The sequence below is a fragment of the Dermochelys coriacea genome, chromosome 2, assembly GCF_009764565.3.
Source record: "Dermochelys coriacea isolate rDerCor1 chromosome 2, rDerCor1.pri.v4, whole genome shotgun sequence".
Lineage (NCBI taxonomy): Eukaryota > Metazoa > Chordata > Testudines > Dermochelyidae > Dermochelys > Dermochelys coriacea.
The window spans coordinates 194,001,971-194,022,234 of record NC_050069.1 but is presented as its reverse complement, the minus strand read 5'-3'; the positions used below and the strand labels follow the sequence as shown (position 1 = coordinate 194,022,234).

Below are 20,264 nucleotides of genomic sequence, written 5' to 3'. Positions count from 1 at the left end.
AGTGATACTGCAACCTTATGTGCCACGGCCAGGTTGCAACACCTGGAGCAGGGAACCAAACCCCATCAACCCCAGAGGACAAGAGCCGCTTCAACTGGAACAGGGGTTTTGCAGGACAGTCCTGCAAAAACCAGGACTGTTGGGAGGTCTGAAAGTCAGTGCTATAAAACTTAATCTTTTTAAAACATCTGTCATTTCAAAGGCATATTCAGGGTTTTCAGTTTATAGTGCTTAGTTTTGACTGTTCTAACAGTACACACTGAAAAATTTGAGTATTCTATTTAGGTTTATTTTGAAAATGCACAGATTCTTTCATCTTAGTTCATGTAAAATAAGAACAGGGTATCCTGGGAGTGTCAGAATGAAAGGCCATGGTACCATAGTAGGAGAGAAATAATCTCTTCAGCAGCAAGATCAAAATGATTTAAGGGTTTATAGCTAAAAATGAAGACTTAATTGCACCCAGCAATAAACTGTCAGCCAGTGCAGACCATGCAGTACAAATGTTTCCTGCAGCAAAGACCCCTAAGTGAGCTCAGTAAGTGACATAACTGAAGTTTTCAAATGGCCTTTGGAAGAAGCTGCGTACAGTGTGTAAAGCCACCAAAGCTGTAAACCTAGATCAGAAACAGCAGGCAAACTCCTTCAGTCAAGGGAGCTGAACTAGTGTTAACTAGTTCTTCAAATGTATCCCCCAGTCTACAGCTATTTCAGGCTTGTATGGGTTGAGTCTCAGTTAATTAGCCCTCAACTGCCCCAGCTGGCTTCAATGAAATGGGGGGTATAAAATGGAAAGATCACAACCCACATCTCCCCATTATTCTTCCTAATGACTCCCTATATATGTTGAATAGTAAGGATGACAAAATGGAATCCTGCTTGAGAAAACCCTTGGAACAGAAGAGCAATTGCCCAATACCATCCTTGGAATAAAAATATGGAGCCTCTCAGGAGTATCTTCATTTCCACCCACTAGACTCCAGACCTGGGTTAACAATTCTGAAGGCAGGCAAGAGATAAAAAAATTAGCACAGGCACCCAATTTTCATCCATCACTGGAAGGAAATTAACTACGACCACTCTGTACTATACCTAGGCCTAAAGACACAGTCACTGGAAAGGAGGGAATCAAAGATTTAAGGAATACAAATATTGATGGAACTACCTCAGCACAACCTCCATAATCTTTCCTGAAATGATAATCAAAACAGGGCAATAACTCAAAGATGATTCTCAATGTCAACGGATCCTTGCTCAGGGAATCTAACAGCAGCAGGTTTGCTGCCTAAATCTCACTCAACACATTAAGGCCACCAAACAAAACTCAGAGTTTAGGGGGAGAGGGTGAATTCCCTCGTGACTTCCCCCGTGAATATTTTAAATATAGCAGAAACTTTCAATTCAGCATGTTCTCACTAAAATCCTTTCCGTTTCTTTCTTCAGCATAAATTTGAACCTAAATCTAAAAATGCAAAAGAATTAAAGGCTTGGTGAACACACCAATACCAGCTACATACACAAAAGCAGCAGCAGATTTCTCCTATCTTTTCCACATGAGATGGAGCTACCACAGATTTCAGGAGCATTGCTGACAGTTACTACATTTTTTACTCTTGAAGGAATTCTGCGCCAAAAAAATTAAGTGTACAATTTTTTAAAATTCTGCAAAATTTTTCAAATGTTATTGGTCAATAAATAAATGTGACTCCAGCATGGCAGTGGGGAGCACAGGCCACTGGCTACATTGAGGTGGGAGATCACCCTGAAGCCCTCACCTCCCCTGGTACAAGGACTTGGCAGTGAGGCTGCACCTGACCCTGACACCGTACAAAGGCCGGGCCTGCCCCAGAAACATCCCGGGTCCCTGTCCCTCTGTGCCAGGTGCACCAGGCGTGGCTGAGCAGGCTCAGCAAGCAGGATCCAATGTGGAGGGGCTTAGTGTGGGAGGATCCAGGTGTGCGGCGAAGGTGTCTGTGTGTGGCAATCTGGGTGCAGGCAGCTCAGTGGGAGATCTGGATGCACAGGGGCTCGCTGGGGGGTTCCTTGGGCAATGGGACTCTGCAGGGGATCCAGGTGATGGCAGTTGGGCTCAGTGGGGGGTCCAGGTGCTGAAGGAGTGAGGATTGATAGGGTGAGGGTCCAGGTGCAGCTGATTAGGGTTCAGTGGGGTGGAGATTCTGGGTGTGGGGGGATTGTCCAAGGGGTCCAGGTGTAGGAGGTAGGGCTTGTCAGGGTGAGGGTTCGATGGGCCTGCTTAACAAGGGAGCCGCAGCTGCTGTCGAGGAGATGCCGTATGCTGGGCTCCCGCTTCCCCCTTCGATTCCCCTATCCTCTTTTCTTCTCCATCCCCCTCCCCTCACTGCCACATTCCCCTCCCCCACCCTATTCCACCCCTCTTCCTTCCCCACTGCCTCTTTCCCCCACCCCCTCACCTCCCGTCCCTCATTTCCCCCCAAACCCCACCGCCGGCACTCACTGCTCCACAGAAAATAGGAAGGCTCCCAGCACACCGAAAGAGAGCCCAACTGGCACTAGGGACCTAGGAGGCTGTGGTCAGCTGTAGAGTCAGCGAAGCCCGAGACACAGCCTCCAAGCTGGGCAGCTCTGCATTTGCAGAAATGGGGGAGGGGGCAGTGGCACATAACCCCGTGTGCCCCCCCATGCCTCGCCAAAAAAACTGCACTCGGTCACGCCCCCACCCCCGCACGGCTTCCCTTTGCCCCCCTGCCATTTTCTGTAGGGAAAAGGAAATCTGCATGCAGGGGGAGGGGATTTTGCTGGCGAGCAGTCCCGCAGAATCCCCCCAGGAGTAATTTTTAATAGGATTATACAGATCAGTGTTTCTCAACCTTTTTGATATCAGGAAGGCTTGCTGCCTTCCTAAACTGTGTCAGGTAAATCCCAGGAACCAGTACCCATCCACGGAACAGTCGTTGAGAGAGACTGACAGATAAACGAAACTTACTGATCTATGTTGAAAACATTTTTATTCCTAAAAATCAGTTTAGCTAAGAAATAAATCAAGTAGAGTGAAGACAGCCATTTCAACATGTTTCCTTAATTAATAAATACATCTAACTTGTTAAAAAAAATCTCAAAACTTATGTCCTTTTTAAGGGCTTCATCCTGAGAAGTACTTGAATTAACCTAGATTTACTGAAGCCCAGAACACGACCTGACAACTAAATCCTTATGTAAACTTCAGTTCAGCTTTTCCTTTATGATAGATCCCCATCAGCACCAGAGTGCAATTAGGGAATTACACCATCAGAATAGTTTTTACAAAGTGGAATTTAATGAATTTAATGAAGTGTAAACACCACCAACAGAAAGAAATCATACCAAATAATTTCTCTATCAGACATAATACAGGTATGACACTTTGAACATGACCTTCCCATGGAAGATATGAAAATCTATTCTGAAGCTTATTTATATTTCAGCTGCATTTCCCCCAAGACGTTTGGAACAAGCAATGAAATAATATTTTTCTCTTTTTTAAACAACCTTATCTTGGAATTTCAAAACATTCTGATTAAATTGACTAAATCACTTAAGTGTCTAAATTCTCACCTGAACTGAGCTTTGATGTTGCTAGGACTTGCAGATCTGGTTTGAATTTCTTTCTCTTGTTTCTCTCTCAGAATCCTCTCAGCAAGTAAGAAGTAAGTAGCAGTGATGTGATTGTATTTGTTAGTTTCCAGGGCCCTAAGGGAAACAAAGAAAAATGGAACACATCACACACCAATGATTTTCTAGAACTGGACACACAGCTGACACAACTTAGAGTGTTTCACACAGAAAGTAAAGTTCCTGAAAATAGAAATTAATATTTTTGACATCTTGAAACATGGCTTTTAGAAACTGGGCAACCAAATATGGCAAATTCAATAATTAGATTTGGATATATTTAGAAAAGCATCCATAGGCTAAATAAGTTTTCCTTTGTTACACATATTTAAGCAATAACATTAATCGAATACGAGTTTGTGCTCTGATAATGGCCTTTCCCACTTACAGACAAATGCTGAGGTGAAGTGGAAACATTAGTTTTGAAGCAGCTGGAGCAAAATCTCACATTCCCCTCAGTGTTGTCATAGAAAACTTGCAACAAAATTGAGCTTTTAAGGTTACTAAAGGAGTTTCCTAGATGCTATAATCTACCAGAAGATCTAAAATAATGGGTTTAATGGGGTCTCTCATGGCCCTTGAAAGTTTAAGAGGCCTTTCCGAAGCTACTGCATATATATAAAATATTTTTAGAAATAAAACATTTAAAAGCTTCTAAATCCTAAATGTGCTTTTTTTGTATTGTTTAAAAAGACTTCAGGTTACAGAGAATTCACCATTTACACTAGTTTCAACCTGTAAGTGACCTATGCCCCATACTGCAGAGGCAGGCAACCCCCACCCCAGGTTTCTGCCAATCTGACCTGAAGGAAAATTCCTTTCTGACCCCAATATGGCGATCAGTTAGACCCTGAGCATGTGGGTAACACCCACCAGCCAGACACCAGGGAAATAATTCTCTGTAGTAACTCAGAACCGTCCCCATCTAGTGTCCTGTCTCTGGCTGTTGGGGATTTTTGCTACTGGCAGTCACCAATAGGCAACTTGCCATTCATTGCAGGAGATCTCACCATCCCATCCCCTCCTTAAACTTATCAAGCTCAGTCTTGAAGCAAGTTAGGTTTTCTGCCCCCCCGCACCCTTTGGAAGGCTATTAAACATTCATTGTTTTAAAAAACTTTTACTGGTGCAAAGTAGATAGCTTTCCTACAATTTGACTGGATAACAAATTCAATTTTTATAGGTTTCAGAGTAGCAGCCATCTGTATTCGCAAAAAGAAAAGGAGTACTTATGGCACCTTAGAGACTAAGAAATTTATTTGAGCATAAGCTTTCGTGAGCTACAGCTCACTTCATCGGATGTATTCAGTGGAAAATACAGTGGGGAGATTTATATACACACACAGAGAACATGAAACAATAGGTTTTATCCTACACACTGTAAGGAGAGTGATCACTTTTTATAACATTAATAACTTTTAAAAAAAATTGAAAATTTAAATTTAAAATCATTAGATGAGTAATAGTTTAAGTAATATTGTATAACAAAGCAATGTTTGCAAAAATTACTTGGAAAGAAAGCTATTTTTTTTATCCCAAAATAAACTAGTTGCACAAAAACAGCCTCGCTTTTTAAGGTAACAGATGTAGCACAAATCAGAATAAACATTTTACATTTTAAAGAGATCTAAGAGAGTTATTTAAAACCACAGAAAGCTTTTAGAGTAATCCAACACCACTGAGACTGATTTTTTAAAATCTTTATTCTAAGTCTGTGTCTATAGTAGCCATTTTCTCTTTAAAATTTCCCATCATTGTAAATACTTGTTAAGCTCCACCAGTAACAGGGTGGATCTGATTTAAATCGCTAGTCAGGAAGACTTGATTTGATTATGGTTTTCTACATAAAAGTGCATTCTTGTTCGCTGTTATAACCTTAATAAATACTCTTCACAACTAAGAGATAGATGTAGGTTTCATTTTTTAGAAGGTACACACTATACATTTCTAAACAGTGATTTATTTTGAAAACTTTTCTGATTAGTTTTACAGCTATATCTGAAAATGAATGATTGTTTGGTTATTTTATTTACCAAAGGTAACTGAAGCAGATATTTATGAAGTCATTGGGAGATGAACTATCTCCAATTCAACAAGTTAATCATTAATATTTTGAGGATATTTTTGCCATCCTGTATTAGGAGGAGAACATCACCAGACAGACATTTAAATTGTTTTATTTAACTAAAACAACAAATGTTAAGTATTCTGGATTTTTTTCTTCAACAGCAAACATATTTTAACAAAACAAGCATATGTCCCTCGCTTCTCACATTTATCTCCAGACTTCTTCTCCTTGTCCAGATCTATTCCGCCCCCAACAATCTTCTATTTATTGAACTTTTTGAAACTTTGCATTTTTAGAGAGGTAAGGGATTGACTCTGTGTACACAAATTTGCAGAGGGACAATAGAGTTGAGGTCTGTTATTACTCACCTCTATATATTAATTTATTTATTTTAAAACATTTTTGGTGTTAACAAGCATGTTACCTCTGGAGACAAATCCACTGTTTGAGAACTGCAAACTCTGCATACTAAGCAACTCTGATAGTATCTTCTAGACCAGGGGTCTCAAATATGCGGCCCGCTGGGTTCTTTCGTGTGGCCTGCCAAGCTCCAATGCGACCCCCCACCCTTCTGCCTATCCCGTGGCGCCGTGAGCCCCGCACCGCTCCCTGAAGCAGCCGGAACCAAGTCCCTGCAAGCCTGCCCTGGCCCCGGTGTGCGCAGCTGCCACCCCGGAGCCGCTCTAGGTAAGCGGCGCCGGGCCAGAGCCCGCACCCCTCCTGCTCCCGCTGGGGGCAGGGAGGGGGCAGAGTTGGGGTGGGGACTTCAGGGAAGGTGTTGGAATGGGGGCAGGGAAGATGCGGGGCAGGGGCGTCAGTGATACGGCCCTCAGGCCGCTGCACTAGTCCTTATGTGACCCTCATGGTCATTTGAGACTGAGTACTGAGTCCCATTGGGTAGATAGAAAGATTAACCTAAATAATCTATACAGAAGCCTGTGGAACCCCATAAGATTGGGTCCCTAATCCATGAACTATTCGCAAAAAGAAAAGGAGTACTTGTGGCACCTTAGAGACTAACAAATTTATTTGAGCATAAGCTTTCGTGAGCTACAGCTCACTTCATCAGATGCAATGCAATGCAAAGCTGTAACTCACGAAAGCTTATGCTCAAATAAATTTGTTAGTCGCTAAGGTGCCACAAGTACTCCTTTTCTTTTTGCGAATACAGACTAACACGGCTGCTACTCTGAAACCCATGAACTATTGGAACTCATTTACAAAATTTTTCTTAAACATTACGTTAATATATTGTCTCATACTATAGAATTAGAATTTATAATCCCTATTCCATAATGAGATATCTTTGAGCTATAATGTATCTTAATTAAAACTATCTTTAGATAGTTATTTTCCTCCAAAAGCATTTTATCAAAAAAATCTGATTTAAATAAAAAACATCAGATTTTTTTTATTTAAAAAAATAACCAAAAAACATTGATTTTTATCTACCCTGTCCAGTAATACCACCCATGGAAGTGTTAGCATAGACAGGACTCTAGGCAGCCATCAGCACACCACGTGATTGAACACTACTTAGATCTAGATGAGATGGTGTTTAAAATGCTGATCACTTTTCTATATTAGCACTCCCCATGGCTGTTAGCACCAGCATAACTACTGACTCAGTTTGAACATTCAGAAATTACTAATTGTTATTTTCCCTCAACAAAATATACCATAAGATGAGAGTGGGGAATAAAAGAGGGATGGAATATATTTATCTATCCAACATTGAAAAGGTGAGCACATTATACATTTAATATTACTAATTATCCAAAATGTCAACAAACTAAATTAAACTGTTTTACAATTAGACATTAAGGTAAAAAGTAATATTTTATTAGTTTTACAACTAGAGAGTTAAAAATCCACAAAACGGATTATTTTCAGGGTGAACTCCAGAGATTAATGACGACAACAAAAAAATCTTGTGAGGCAAGACTGCCATTTTGATTAAAAAATTAGGATTTAGATGGAAGAATTTCTGTAGAGATCCAGTATATAATTCCTGTGGTGTAACTAAGTTATACTTTGTTTTGGTTTTGTGATCAAAATTTGAAATCTTAAAGTGGACTTTTTACAGAGGATTTAAAATTAGCTGTAAAAGTTTTATAGCACCATGTATCACATAGCTTTAAAACTGAAAGATACTTTAAAACTGTAATACAGTATTAGAAATTTCTAATAAAACATGTCTACCAAATTTTCTCTATTGATCAGTTATATGCATAAATTTCACTTGTCAGAAACTGATTCATAACACAGTATTATTTTAAAACTTGTTTCTGGTTGACAAATGGGAGTAGAACAGATGGTCAGTGCTAGACTGAAGAAATGCACCAGACTCCATCAGTTAAACTGTGGTTCTACTTCAAAAAGTGACCCAATGGTTTCATCAATGCTTATCAAATCCTCTCAGATAGCAAGCAGTTTTAACAATTGTATCTATTTAACTACCAGCCCTGAAAATTTACTGTGTGCTCCGGCAGCTAAGTTGTGTTCTTCCTTTCTCACACATCATCATCTTTAAAACATTCTAACAGCCAGATTTTCTTTTCAGTTAACCTTTGTGCAATCCGTGTTATCTTCAAAGGCTTTGGTGAATTTAACAGGAGTCTTGTCTTTCCATTAACTTGGAGTCAATCTTTTCCATTGACTTCAGTGGGCATTGGATCAGGCTTTAAATGAGGCCTTTAGGTACCCTGTACGCCATCAGTCTTCACTGGGGTCTCAGAAATGTAAGAGGACATCCTTTGGCCTACAAAATATTTTACTGGCAATGTGTGAGAGGGAAAGAAAAAACTGTTACCTACCTCTCATAAAAGTTGTTCTTTGAGATGTGTTGTTCATGTCCATTCCAAGTAGGTGTGTTCATGCCATGTGCACAGTCATCAGAAAGTTTTTCCCCTAGCAGTACCCATCAGGTCGCTGTGAGCCCCCTTGAGTCGTGCCTTCATGGCAGCATATATAGGTCCCTGCCAATTCGCCCCTTCTTCAGTTCCTTCTTTCCAGATACTCTGACAGAGGGGAGGCGGCTGGATATTGGAATGGACATGAGCAACACATCTCGAACAACAGTTACAGGAGCTTTTTCTTTGAGCGTTTGCTCATGTCAATTCCAAGCGGGTGACTCCCAAGCTTTATATAGGAGATGGGGTCGGAGTTTATGGGATCGCTGATTATAGCACCGGTGTGCTGAAAGCCGCATCATCTCTGGCCTGCTGTGTAATGGCATAGCACGATGTAAAGGTGTGGATCGTTGCTGCCCTGCAGACATCCTGGATAGGAACTTGAGTCAAGAACACTGCTGAGGATGCCTGCGCCCTTGAGGAGTGTTCTGTCAGCGTGGGGGCAGGTATCTTTGCCAAGTCATACCATGCCCAGATACAGGACGTGATCCAAGAAGAGATCTTTTGGAACGAGACTGGAAGCCCCTTCATACACTCCACAATTGCAATGAAGAGTTGCGTTGATTTTTGAAATGGCTTTGTTCTTTCAATGTAGAAGGCTAATGCTCATCTGACATCCAGGGAATGTAGCATTCGTTCCCTATTGCTAACATGGGGCGTAGGAAAGAACCCAGGAAGAAAAATGTCCTGGTTTGCGTGGAATTGTGAAACTACCTTCGGGAGGAAGGCTGAGTGCGGTCGCAGCTGCATCTTGTTTTTACAGAAGACCGTGTACGGGGGCTCCGAATTAAAGCCTTAAACTCAAACACCCTCCGGGCTGATTTTATAGCTACCAAGAACGCTACTTTTCAGGAGAGGTAGAGGAGGGAGCATGTTGCCTAGGGCTCGAAAGGAGGTCCCATCAGTCTAGAGAGCATAAGGTTGAGATCCCATGGAGGAGCTGGCTGTTTTACTTGAGGGTACAATCTGTAATCCCTTGAGGAAGCAGCTCACCATGGGGTTCGCGAAAACCAACTGACTGGCTGCACCAGGGTGGAAAGTTGAAATAGCGGCCAGGTGCACTTTTATTGATGACATTGACAGACCTCGCTGTTTTAGATGCAGCAAAAAGTCTAGGATAAAGGGAACTGATGCCTGTAAGGGTGGAGTGTGCTTTTGTAATGCCGCAATGGAGAATCTTTTCCACTTGGCCAGATAAGTGGCCCTCATGGATGGCTTCTTGCTGTTAAGGAGGACCTCTCTAACAGGGTCTGAGCACGTAAGCTCCAACGGGTTCAGCCACAGAGTTTCCATGCCATGAGATGGAACGACTATAGATTGGGATGCTGGAGGCAATCGTGGTCCTGGATGATCAAATCCGGGACCAGAGGCAGAATTATTGGCGTGTCTGCCGACGGGTTTACAACCATGGTAAACCAGCATTGGTGAGGCCACACTGGTGCTATTAAGATCATTGACGCTCTCTCCCTTCTGATTTTCAGCAATACCTTGTGTACAAGTGGGAAGGGCAGGAAGCATACAATAGATGGTACTTCCAAGGGAAGAGAAAAGTGTCTGCAAGTGAGCCCAGGCTGTGATTCAGGAAGGAGCAAAACTGGTGACACTTCCTGTTGTACTTCCTTACAAGCAAATCTATTTGGGGAAATCCCCACTATTGGAAGATGTTGATAACAACATCCGGGCAGAGGGACCACTCGTGATTGTAAAATGACCTGCTGAGATGATCGGCCAGCTCATTCTGGGAACCTGGAAGTATGATGCTTCTAGATGTAATCAAATGGGCAATGCAGAAGTCCCACAGCTGGAGGACTTCCCGGCACAGGGGAGAGGAGCGAGGACCGCCCTGTCTGTTTATATAGAATGTCGCTGATGATGTGTTGCGTATTGGTATTGACCGACACACACACACACACACACACACACACACACACACATCTGGCCTGCACATGGGCCTGGAACATCTGGCAAGCAAGGCGGACCGCTCTTATCTCTCTGACGTTGATTAGCAACGAAAGTTCTGCCTGGAACCAAAGGCCTTGAGTCTGCCTAAGTGTGCGCCCTCCCAAAAAACCCTAACTAATACTAAGTTTTTAACTATGCAGAAACAACAGAGACAGTCCACTAGGGGATCACTTGCTGTAGTAAGAGAAGAGATGCTCTAACAATCATCACTGGCAGTAAGAAGAAACTGAAGAGGTGACAGGTCGGTAGGGACCTATATACACTACCATGAAGATGCAACTCCAGGGGGCTCCACAGCTGACCCAACAGGTACCGATAGGGGGAAAACCTTCTGACTACTGTGCATGTGACGTGCACACACCTACCTGGAATTGACTTGAGCAAGCACTCGAAGAAGAATCCAATTTAACTGGCGCTCATGGTGAATTTGACACTTTTTATTAGTAAACTGAACGGATCTGATGAGGATAAGTGAGACATTAAAAACAGAATCCTGTCTTTGCAGAATTATTTTTCAGAGTAGAACTGCACTTAAAATTAATTCATCAGATTCAATCTACACTACTTCAAATAAAGAACTCTATCACAGGATCAATGTCTCCTGTGGGGTTTTGTCTCAGCATTTAAGAAGAAGCAGAAAGTCATTTTTCTGTGACTGCATTCAATTTTGTAGTAATTCTCAAGTTAAATATAACGTTAAAAGTGTTAAATTGCATGTAGAAAATTGGTAACTTACTCTACTATTGTATCTCGATCTGCTATATCACCAAGGACCATGCGTTGTATTATACTATTGTGTTCTTCCTCAGAAAGGTTTTTGTATGAAACCAGAGGGATATTGTATTTTGTTGCAGGCGATGGGTCAACTCCTTGGAGCCATGGATGATTTTCAATCTCTTCCAAAGATGCTCTTCGCTTTGGGTCTCTCTGTAACATCCGTGTAATTAGACTAGGAACAAAAAAATAAATCTATAAACAAAATGTACTAATATGTTCAGAAAGTAGCCATCAAAACAGCAACACTAGGAAGAGGATTGTTTTCCTTTTGTTACTATGAGCTCATATTAGCCTCTTTTCAGACCTTCCAGTAAAAATAATGCAAGTACAGTGTGACTGGAACCTGAAACTGCACACAAAATACTCTAAATGACAATGCAAAACTGAAATGAATAAAGCAACTGAATCATAAAAACTGCAGACATAGCAAACTCCACCATTTCCATTTGATTTACTTGAGCTCTTTCACCTCTACACTCTTCTGGATTTTCACTTTCTATTGGTTGGCACAGTACTTTTCACAGTCATGCCCCAAACTAGGTGGGCCTCTAGGTGCTACTCCAATATAAATGTTGTTTAATATTATTAATACATTTTTTGCTATTGTCATCAAATGTAAGGAATTACAAAGAACGTAAGAAAGACAAGGTGGAAAAGGTAATATCTTGAATTGGGCCAACTTCTCTTGGTGAAAGAGACAAGCTTTTGAGCTTACACATAGGTCTTCTTCAGATCTGAGCAAGGTACTCAGTGTCACAACTAAATACAAGGGTGGAAGAGATAAGGAGTTACACATGTTGCAAGAGACCGTTCAAGGTAAAATGGGCAGTTAATACCTCTACAATCATAGGACAAAGGAGGATTAGTGGTTACAGATTGTTGTAATGAGCCATAAACCCAGTGTCTTCATTGAGTCCATGATTTTTGGTGTCTAGCAAAGTTATGAATTTAAATTCCCAGGCTTGTCTTTTGAAGGCGTTGAGCTGGTTTCCTTTGAGAACAAGGACTCAGAAGTCAGATATGGAGAGATTGTTTTGTGAAGAAAGAGTTTACCCACAAGTGATTGGGTGTTTTTATCTTTTTTATGTAAGAGTTCACCTGAGAGCATAGTGACTATTTCATGTCACCCACAGACCAGGACATACCAATTCTAAGCGGCACCAGCCTCTCATAACAACAGATGTAAAACTTGCAGACGTATCGCCACTGCTACAATAATCAATACCTCCACAACAAACCTTTCAAGATCCCTGGGTCCTATATGTGCTTATCACACCATGTGGTGCACCTTATCGAGTGCTCTAAATGCCCTAACAATAACTATGTGGATGAAACAAGACAATCACTATGCTCTCAAATGAACTTGTCCTTTTCACCAACAGAAGTTTGGTCGAATAAAAGATACTATCTCACCCACCATGATGTCTCTAATATCCTGGGATCAACACAGCTACAACAAAACTACAAACAAAGAAAAGTGTTATTTTAAAGTAGGAACCAGGCCCTAAGTTCTTAAGCATCAGCAAGAGGAAGGGGAGCTGTCGAGAGAAAGAGCTGAGGACTCTACAACGACAAGGTTTTTCTTCGTGGGTAGATGCTAAATCAAGTGATACGTCTCCAACTGCTAGCAGGCAGAAGTATAACCCAAGCACAAACTGTCACAGAATGTATAGAGAATGGATATTGTATGACTAGCACATTTCTATTTGCCTAATGTATGCAGAACTTCAGTTTATGCCATGGCAAATGACAGCATTTGCCCCAAATTATCTGCTTTGCACAGGACATGGAGCTGGTGATGGAGGATGTATAGTGTTGATACTCCATTGGAACTTTAGCACTTCAAAACGTAGCAGAAAAGGTAAGGGGCACAGATATGAAGGAATGCTTGAACTCATGTACTAAGCATGCTAGGCAGGACAACAATCTAACTACACGTTATAATGCAATGTATTCCACAAGTTGTTTTTTGTTAAATATGGGAATCATGATATGATTAGAGAAAGGAGTTACAAAGGAAAGAGGAAGTCCTATATTGCCTGCACTGTTGACTCCTAAAACCTGCCATGAAAAAGGAGGGACATATACTGAATATCATTAGTCTATCTTTTTCCCTTGTAATTTTTAAATTTCAAAGAGGACGGCTGGGTGGGACACAGGAAAATAAAGGACAGCTTTCTTCTCCTTTGCCAATATGGTCTCTGTCTCCAAAAGATGTGTTATGTATAGATAGTAGGTTTTCCAAGTTTTCACTCTACCTCGTATTGCAAGTACAAAGGGGTGCAGAGCTTATCCATCAACTTTGCTATGCTTTCTAATGCATCACAAACATCCGAAGATGCTTTCACCCAAAGCAGGACCATCTCTATACCTTACTTACTGAGATTCTTAGTCTCTTCCCCAAGAGAAATGGGCAGAAGTGGTGGTGGTGGTGGGGAGAGAAAATCACAATCTTTACTGCACATTTAGAATTGAAACCCACCCACACAGGACCTGGTATTTCCTGATACAGATTATTGACCAGAAGCTAGTAGATGTGGCATACCAAATCCTATCTTTTGGAAGACAGACAGACAGATGGGGAGGGAGAGGGAGAGGCTGGTGCAGAATGATCTGACCTACCAATTCTGGTTTTGGCAGTGACAATTTCACCCAGTACATTCATTGGAAAAATAGTTATTGGTTTATGCAGTCTCAAAGAATTTGTTCTAGTAGTGCTCAGTTGATTAATTCTTTCTTGTATACCTCTCCTGGATTGTTAACTATTGATACTTCTAAAATATGTGACAAGAATAGCTTTTCTGCATTACTGATTATGCTAAGTCAGCGGACTCAGCAGAGCCAAATTCAATACTGAGAGCTAGAGCACAAAAAATAACTACTACTCACTTATGACACTGAGTGCAGTACTAAAAAATGCACTAGACTCCATGTCATATATGAACACAAGTATGGCTCTTACAGCAAGCACCAGAAGGTGGAAGACATTCACCTGGTCCATGCAAAAGATCAGGCTCTGCTTGAACTCCAGTGTTTGGCATAGGAAGAAACCTCCAGAAATCTTATACATGCACTAGGACAATGGTCCCCAAAGTGGGAGATGCAGCAGGACCCAGGCCTCACCCAGCCTTGCTCTGCCCCAATCCCAGGTCCCTTCCCAGCCCCTGTCCCCAGCTCCCGCCTCTGGCTCCTGGCCTGGAGTGGCGCGGACGCATTACATTACTGGTAAGAGGAGACACTAAAGCAAAAGTTTTGGCACCACTGCACCAAGATATTCAAGGCGTATGCAGTGGTAAAATATTCTGTCATTTACAGAGGACTCTAGCTATGCTTGAATAAAGATTCTAACTAGAAAGGGGGAATCTCACATCTTGGGGATCTACATTTAGGGGCTGAAGCCTACATGCATCAACCTGACTTCAACATATTAGGAGTACCGAACGATTCAAAATCCTCAAAGAGCTGCAGTGAACATTCCAGAATAAACATCTCAAAATGAGTCACCATTCCTAAGTGGCATGTGCTATTTGCATAGATATTTTGTCCTTTACACCCGATATGTTGATTTTGGGATTGCAATTTTAGTAGGAGATAAGCAAAAAAGCTTGATGCCGTATTCTTGAGCATAACAACTAGTGACAATTTCCTTGAACAACTATTCAGACAAATAATGGTTTACTTACCACTGCCCCAACCCAAAAATCTGTGACAACTTTCCCTAATACAAATGTGTGGAGTCTCAGGCTCAAAACATTTCAAAGGAACAAATTCAATCAACTTTGATAAAGACTGAAAGAGGCAAAGAGATTAAAGATGTAGTAACACTGCGCAAGAAGCTATTTAATTGGTGCGAACAGAAGAATTAAGAAGTTAAGGGAACTGCTGGTAACATAGCAGGGAATTTTAGCATTGGAAGCTCTGTAAAAATAATATCAATAAAAACTTCCTGGCACCTGAGAAACCAGATTCTAGATAATTTGTTGGTAGTATACATGTCTATGAATGCTACCAAATTACTTAATATTTTACTTACTCTTTACATTCTTTGGACACATGCGATGGCACTGTGTATTTGCAGTCCATGATCATAGTCAGTGTTTCACTGTCATTTGCTTCCTGGAATGGTGGTTGTCCACATACCAACATGAATAGGATAACACCCAGGCTCCATATATCTGTAAATTATAATACGTTTTAAACTTATTGCCAGAGAGACAGAAAAATATTGCCAATGTAAAGTGTTTGCTAAATTTCCATTAAGGTTTCTAACTAACTTAAGCATTATCATCAGACTGTCTTTACAGGCATTAACTGTAAAATTTACAATTCCTTTGTAATAAAGTACAAAATAAAACAGATTCTACATTTTACTGACAGCTTTAAGATTTTGGATGGAAGGACCAAAATTAATGATTTAAAGCCACGCAGAAAAATATGGGAGTGCATTACAATCTTAAATACATATCTATTTCCTGACACCTCCGTTTTTGCTGCATTTAATACTGAATTTCAATAAAAGTTGACTTTTTTACATTGTTAAAGCTTTATGATTGCTCAGGATTACAATTAATTGTGAATAAAACAAATTTGTTAACAGAATCCTCTCTCATTTTGTGGCAAATGTTTATTCAAAGTCAGAATATTTTGCTCATTCAAAACTAGAGAATGTATAGACTACCTTATAACTGGGTACATTTTACTGAAAAGGTAAGGTTTGTAGCTACTGTATCTGCCCCTTCTGGAGGACTAGAATAAACGATTCTCAGTATTTACATGTTACTGGATGAAGCACTGGAACAATCTTAATTTTTAAGATTTTGGGGATACCGATGAATTAATTTTTTATTTTACTGGTAAATCCCAAATTACATTTCTCTATTCATTTTATTATAAATATGTTAATCTAGTTCACTGCTTGTAATTGGTATTATCTTCAGTTAGGTTTAAATTTTTCTAAATTATTTAGGAACAAATATTTAATGCAGTTAACACATGGATTTCTTTCAATTACATCTTGTAAAAAAAAAACCAAAGTATTAATTTTCTTATTTTCTGAGAAGGTGACGTACACCAAAAGATTAAAAGTGATCATAGTAGTACATCTGAGCAGTATGTTGCTTTTTTCTACAACATGCAAATACTTCCATCTATTCAGTCAATTTTAAAAAGTTAACTCTCAGAAGGAAGCACTACTAAAGAACTTCACAAGACAAATGATAGTCAGCAAAGATCTGAAGTGTTACAGATAACAGGAGATATGCATAGTACTGGCTAATGGATTATATATAGGAGTGAAGGCAATGCTGTAAGATTTTTTTATTTATTTTTTTTAAAAAAAGCTCCATTTTCTGTGGCTTAATCAGGGTACGAAGGGGGAGGGATAGCTCAGTGGTTTGAGCATTGGCCTGCGAAACCCAGGGTTGTGAGTTCAATCCTTGAGGAGGCCATCTAGGGATCTGGGGCAAAAATTGGGGATTGGTCCTGCTTTGAGCAGGGGGTTGGACTAGATGACCTCCTGAGGTCCCTTCCAACCCTGATATTCTATGATTCTATACTGCAAACCAACCAAAAAAACCCCACACAGCAGCGAATCTCAGAGCCCAGATCAACTGACGCAAGCTCGTGCTACAGGGCTAAACACAGCAGTGTAGACGTTCCCAGTCAGACTGGGGCCCAGGCTCGGAGACCCTCCACCTCACTGGATTTCAGAGCCCAGGCTCCTGCCCAAGCAAGAACATCTATACTACTATTTCTTGCCCCATAGCATGACCCCAAGTCAGTTGACTCAGGCTCTGAAACTCCCTGCCATGGAGGCTCATGGGAAGGGGGAGGGTTGCAGTATAGATGTCAGAGTAGTTAACATACTCAAAAAGACAACTACATTTCACTTAACCGTGTGTAAATCATATGCATTTATTCATTTTTAGAACAATCACTCATGTTGCTAGTTATAAACTATTTATTCTTTATATAGTTTAGCTGAAAAAATAAATAGGAGCAATTCAACCTAATTTTCTTTAGAATTCTAATTTATAATCAGTATTAACCCAGAGAATCGTTTGATTTCGGCTAATGATGGCTTGTGAGCTCTATGCTGCAGGCACTGAGCACTGTGACCTCACTACAGCAAAACATGTAAATTCAGCGGGACTATTCAACATTTAAAATGTGCTTCAATAATTTGCCAGAGTGGTAGCAGAGTGGTTCCAGACAGAGTACTTTTCAGGATTAACTCCTACAATATTAACTTCTCTAAAAGTTCTATAGGATGGGAGGTAATTTGTAATTTGTGAATGCTTTCCTAGTGTAAGTCTAAACAAGTGATTTTCTTTCACTGTAAAGTTGAGTTGCAAGAAATTTGAAGAGGATGCCATGGAATATTCTTCCCCCACATACACAAATACAGACTGTAAGAGCCCATTTCTCTTCATGCATAGAGTATGTTCGGTTCATGTGTTTCATTAACAGACAACTGCATCATTTTCATGAGAGTTCAGTGTACTATTGAAATGTTTTAATTAACCTACTTTTCCTAAAAATCTTGTTTAAACACACTATCTACGATTTTTCTGTATTTCTATATTATAATTGGCATTTTAAGAGAGCTAAGCAAATAGTACATCTTCTTCCTCCTCCCCACCTGTCCCTTCCCACACACAATAAAATAGTTTGTCTGCTTTAAATTGCAAATATTTAACTTTAAATTAGAAGATTTCACATCTTATCCATAATAGAACAGACAAGTATTACCAATTTATGTTTGGAATAATAAAGTAATATTCATTAACTAGATTTAAAAGACCACACATTTCTTTTGAGGAAATACATCTTTGGAGTGTTTTTACCCACAAATATTACAAGATATTTACATGCCAGATGAGCTAAAGATTCGTATGTTCCTTGATGCTTCAACCACCATTCCAGAGGACATGCGTCCATGCTGATGATGGATTCTGCTTGATAACGATCCAAAGCAATGTGGACGGACACGTTTATTTTCATCATCTCAGTCAGGATGCCACCAGCAGAAGGTTGTTTTTCTTTTTTGGTGGTTTGGATTCTGTAGTTTCCGCATCTATCTGTTGCTCTTTTAAGATTTCTGAAAGCATGCTCCACACCTCATCCCTTTCAGATTTTGGAAGGCACTTCAGATTCTTAAATCTTGGGTCAAGTGCTGTAGCGATCTTTAGAAATTTCACATTGGTATCTTCTTTGCATTTTGTCAAATTTGCAGCGAAAGTGTTCTTAAAATGAACATGTGCTGGGTCATCATCCGAGACCGATACAATGTGAAATATATGGCAGAATGCAGGTAAAACAGAGCAGGAGACATACAATTCTCCCCCAAGGAGTTCAGTCACAAATTTAATTAACGCATTATATTTTTAATGATCATCATCAGCATGGAAACATGTCCTCTGGAACAATGGCCAAAGCATGAAGAGGCATATGAATCTTTAGCGCATCTGGCATGCAAATATCTTGCGACCCCAGCTACAACAGTGCCATGCAAATGCCTGTTCTCACTTTCAGGTGACACTGTAATTAAGAAGTGGACAGCATTATTTCCCATAATGTAAACAAACTTGTTTGTCTTAGCAATTGGCTGATCAAGAAGTAGAACTGAGTGGACTTGTAGGCTCTAAAGTTTTACACTCATTTGTTTTTGAGTGCAGTTATGTAACAAAAAAAACCCCTACATTTCATGATAAAGAGACTGCACTACAGTACTTGTATGAGAATTGAAAAAAAAATCTTTTGTTTCTCATTTTTACAGTGCAAATATTCGTAATAAAAAATATAGATTGAGCATTGTACACTTTGTATTCTATTGTTTAACAGTACGATTAATCACGATTAATTTTTTTGAGTGAATTAACTGCGATTAATCAACGGCCCTAATAAAAGCTGCAAGTAATTAAGTTAAAGAAGGTTGTTTTTTAATACCATCACATGAAAAAAAACAAGACAAATTCTTGATCAGTCAAACTTCAATGAAGTACTGAACTGCCTGCATAATATTTTTAACATTACATACTTTTATGTTACTAAAGAAGCCATCACTTTCACATATGTACAAAACAAAGAACAGGTTTAACAAAGATCCAAAAACAGGGCTTGAAGACTTTCTGCATTGCCTAGATATGTTAACACCTTCTCTGAACATGGTAGCTGCAATAATACTGTGCTTTCAAAGTTCAGAACTATAAACTATTCCGAACTTAATTAACAGTGTTGTATTTTGAAATATTCCAGGCAAATGTGATATTATTTCCTCATAACAATCTGTACTTTTTTACTCTGGAGTTTTGTAACACACTGTGTTCTAATATAACCAGGAAATCACTGCGGGTAGAAACAAAAGCGCAGTTTTCACTCCCACTCCTTCTCTATAGAAACTGTGGTTGAAGAGACAGAACTTTAAGCTCATTGCTCTACACATCAGAAGCTACAGGCAAAATGGCTTAGCCGGGAGTCTCAGGGACACAAATTACTTGCTTGAATGGAACTTTAAGAGTTTTCTGAGAACTAGCAACAGTTTCTAAGTGGAAATAATATATCTGAAAGGAAGCCTAAACCTAACTCCTAAAAGGAAACAGACAATTAGAGAAATTATGAGGCCACAGGAAGATCTGGCACACTCCCCTCCTTTAATGGTATAGAGAACTGAGTCCTGAACTCAGTTTACTGACAAGCAAGGCCTTTTGTCTAAAGCCTTTTGCAGAGAAAGCAATGTATCTACTGAGGGAGCAGACCTTTACAGAATTATGGCATTAGAAGAATGCCTAAAATTCTTACTGGTCTACTGCAAGGACAAAAGGAGTTGGAAGAATTGAGTTGTTATAAAAAAAAAATTAAAAATGCCTGAAGGACATCCTTCCCACCCCAAGAGCCATGAGGTTGAAAGCCAGGAC

General features: G+C 40.1%; 1 protein-coding gene across 4 annotated transcripts in view; it reads right to left on the bottom strand.

The window, feature by feature from the left end:
* SNRK (SNF related kinase) overlaps nt 1-20,264 on the bottom strand; it is an 84,590-nt gene that overhangs the window by 9,472 nt on the left and 54,854 nt on the right. For all 4 annotated transcript variants that reach the window (XM_038391804.2, XM_038391807.2, XM_043508970.1 and 1 more), the window contains 3 exons: nt 15,383-15,524; nt 11,309-11,521; nt 3,574-3,708 (listed from right to left, as the gene is read on the bottom strand). In XM_038391804.2, the coding sequence (XP_038247732.1) occupies nt 3,574-3,708; nt 11,309-11,521; nt 15,383-15,524 (490 nt within the window). The remainder of the gene's footprint in view (nt 1-3,573; nt 3,709-11,308; nt 11,522-15,382; nt 15,525-20,264) is intronic.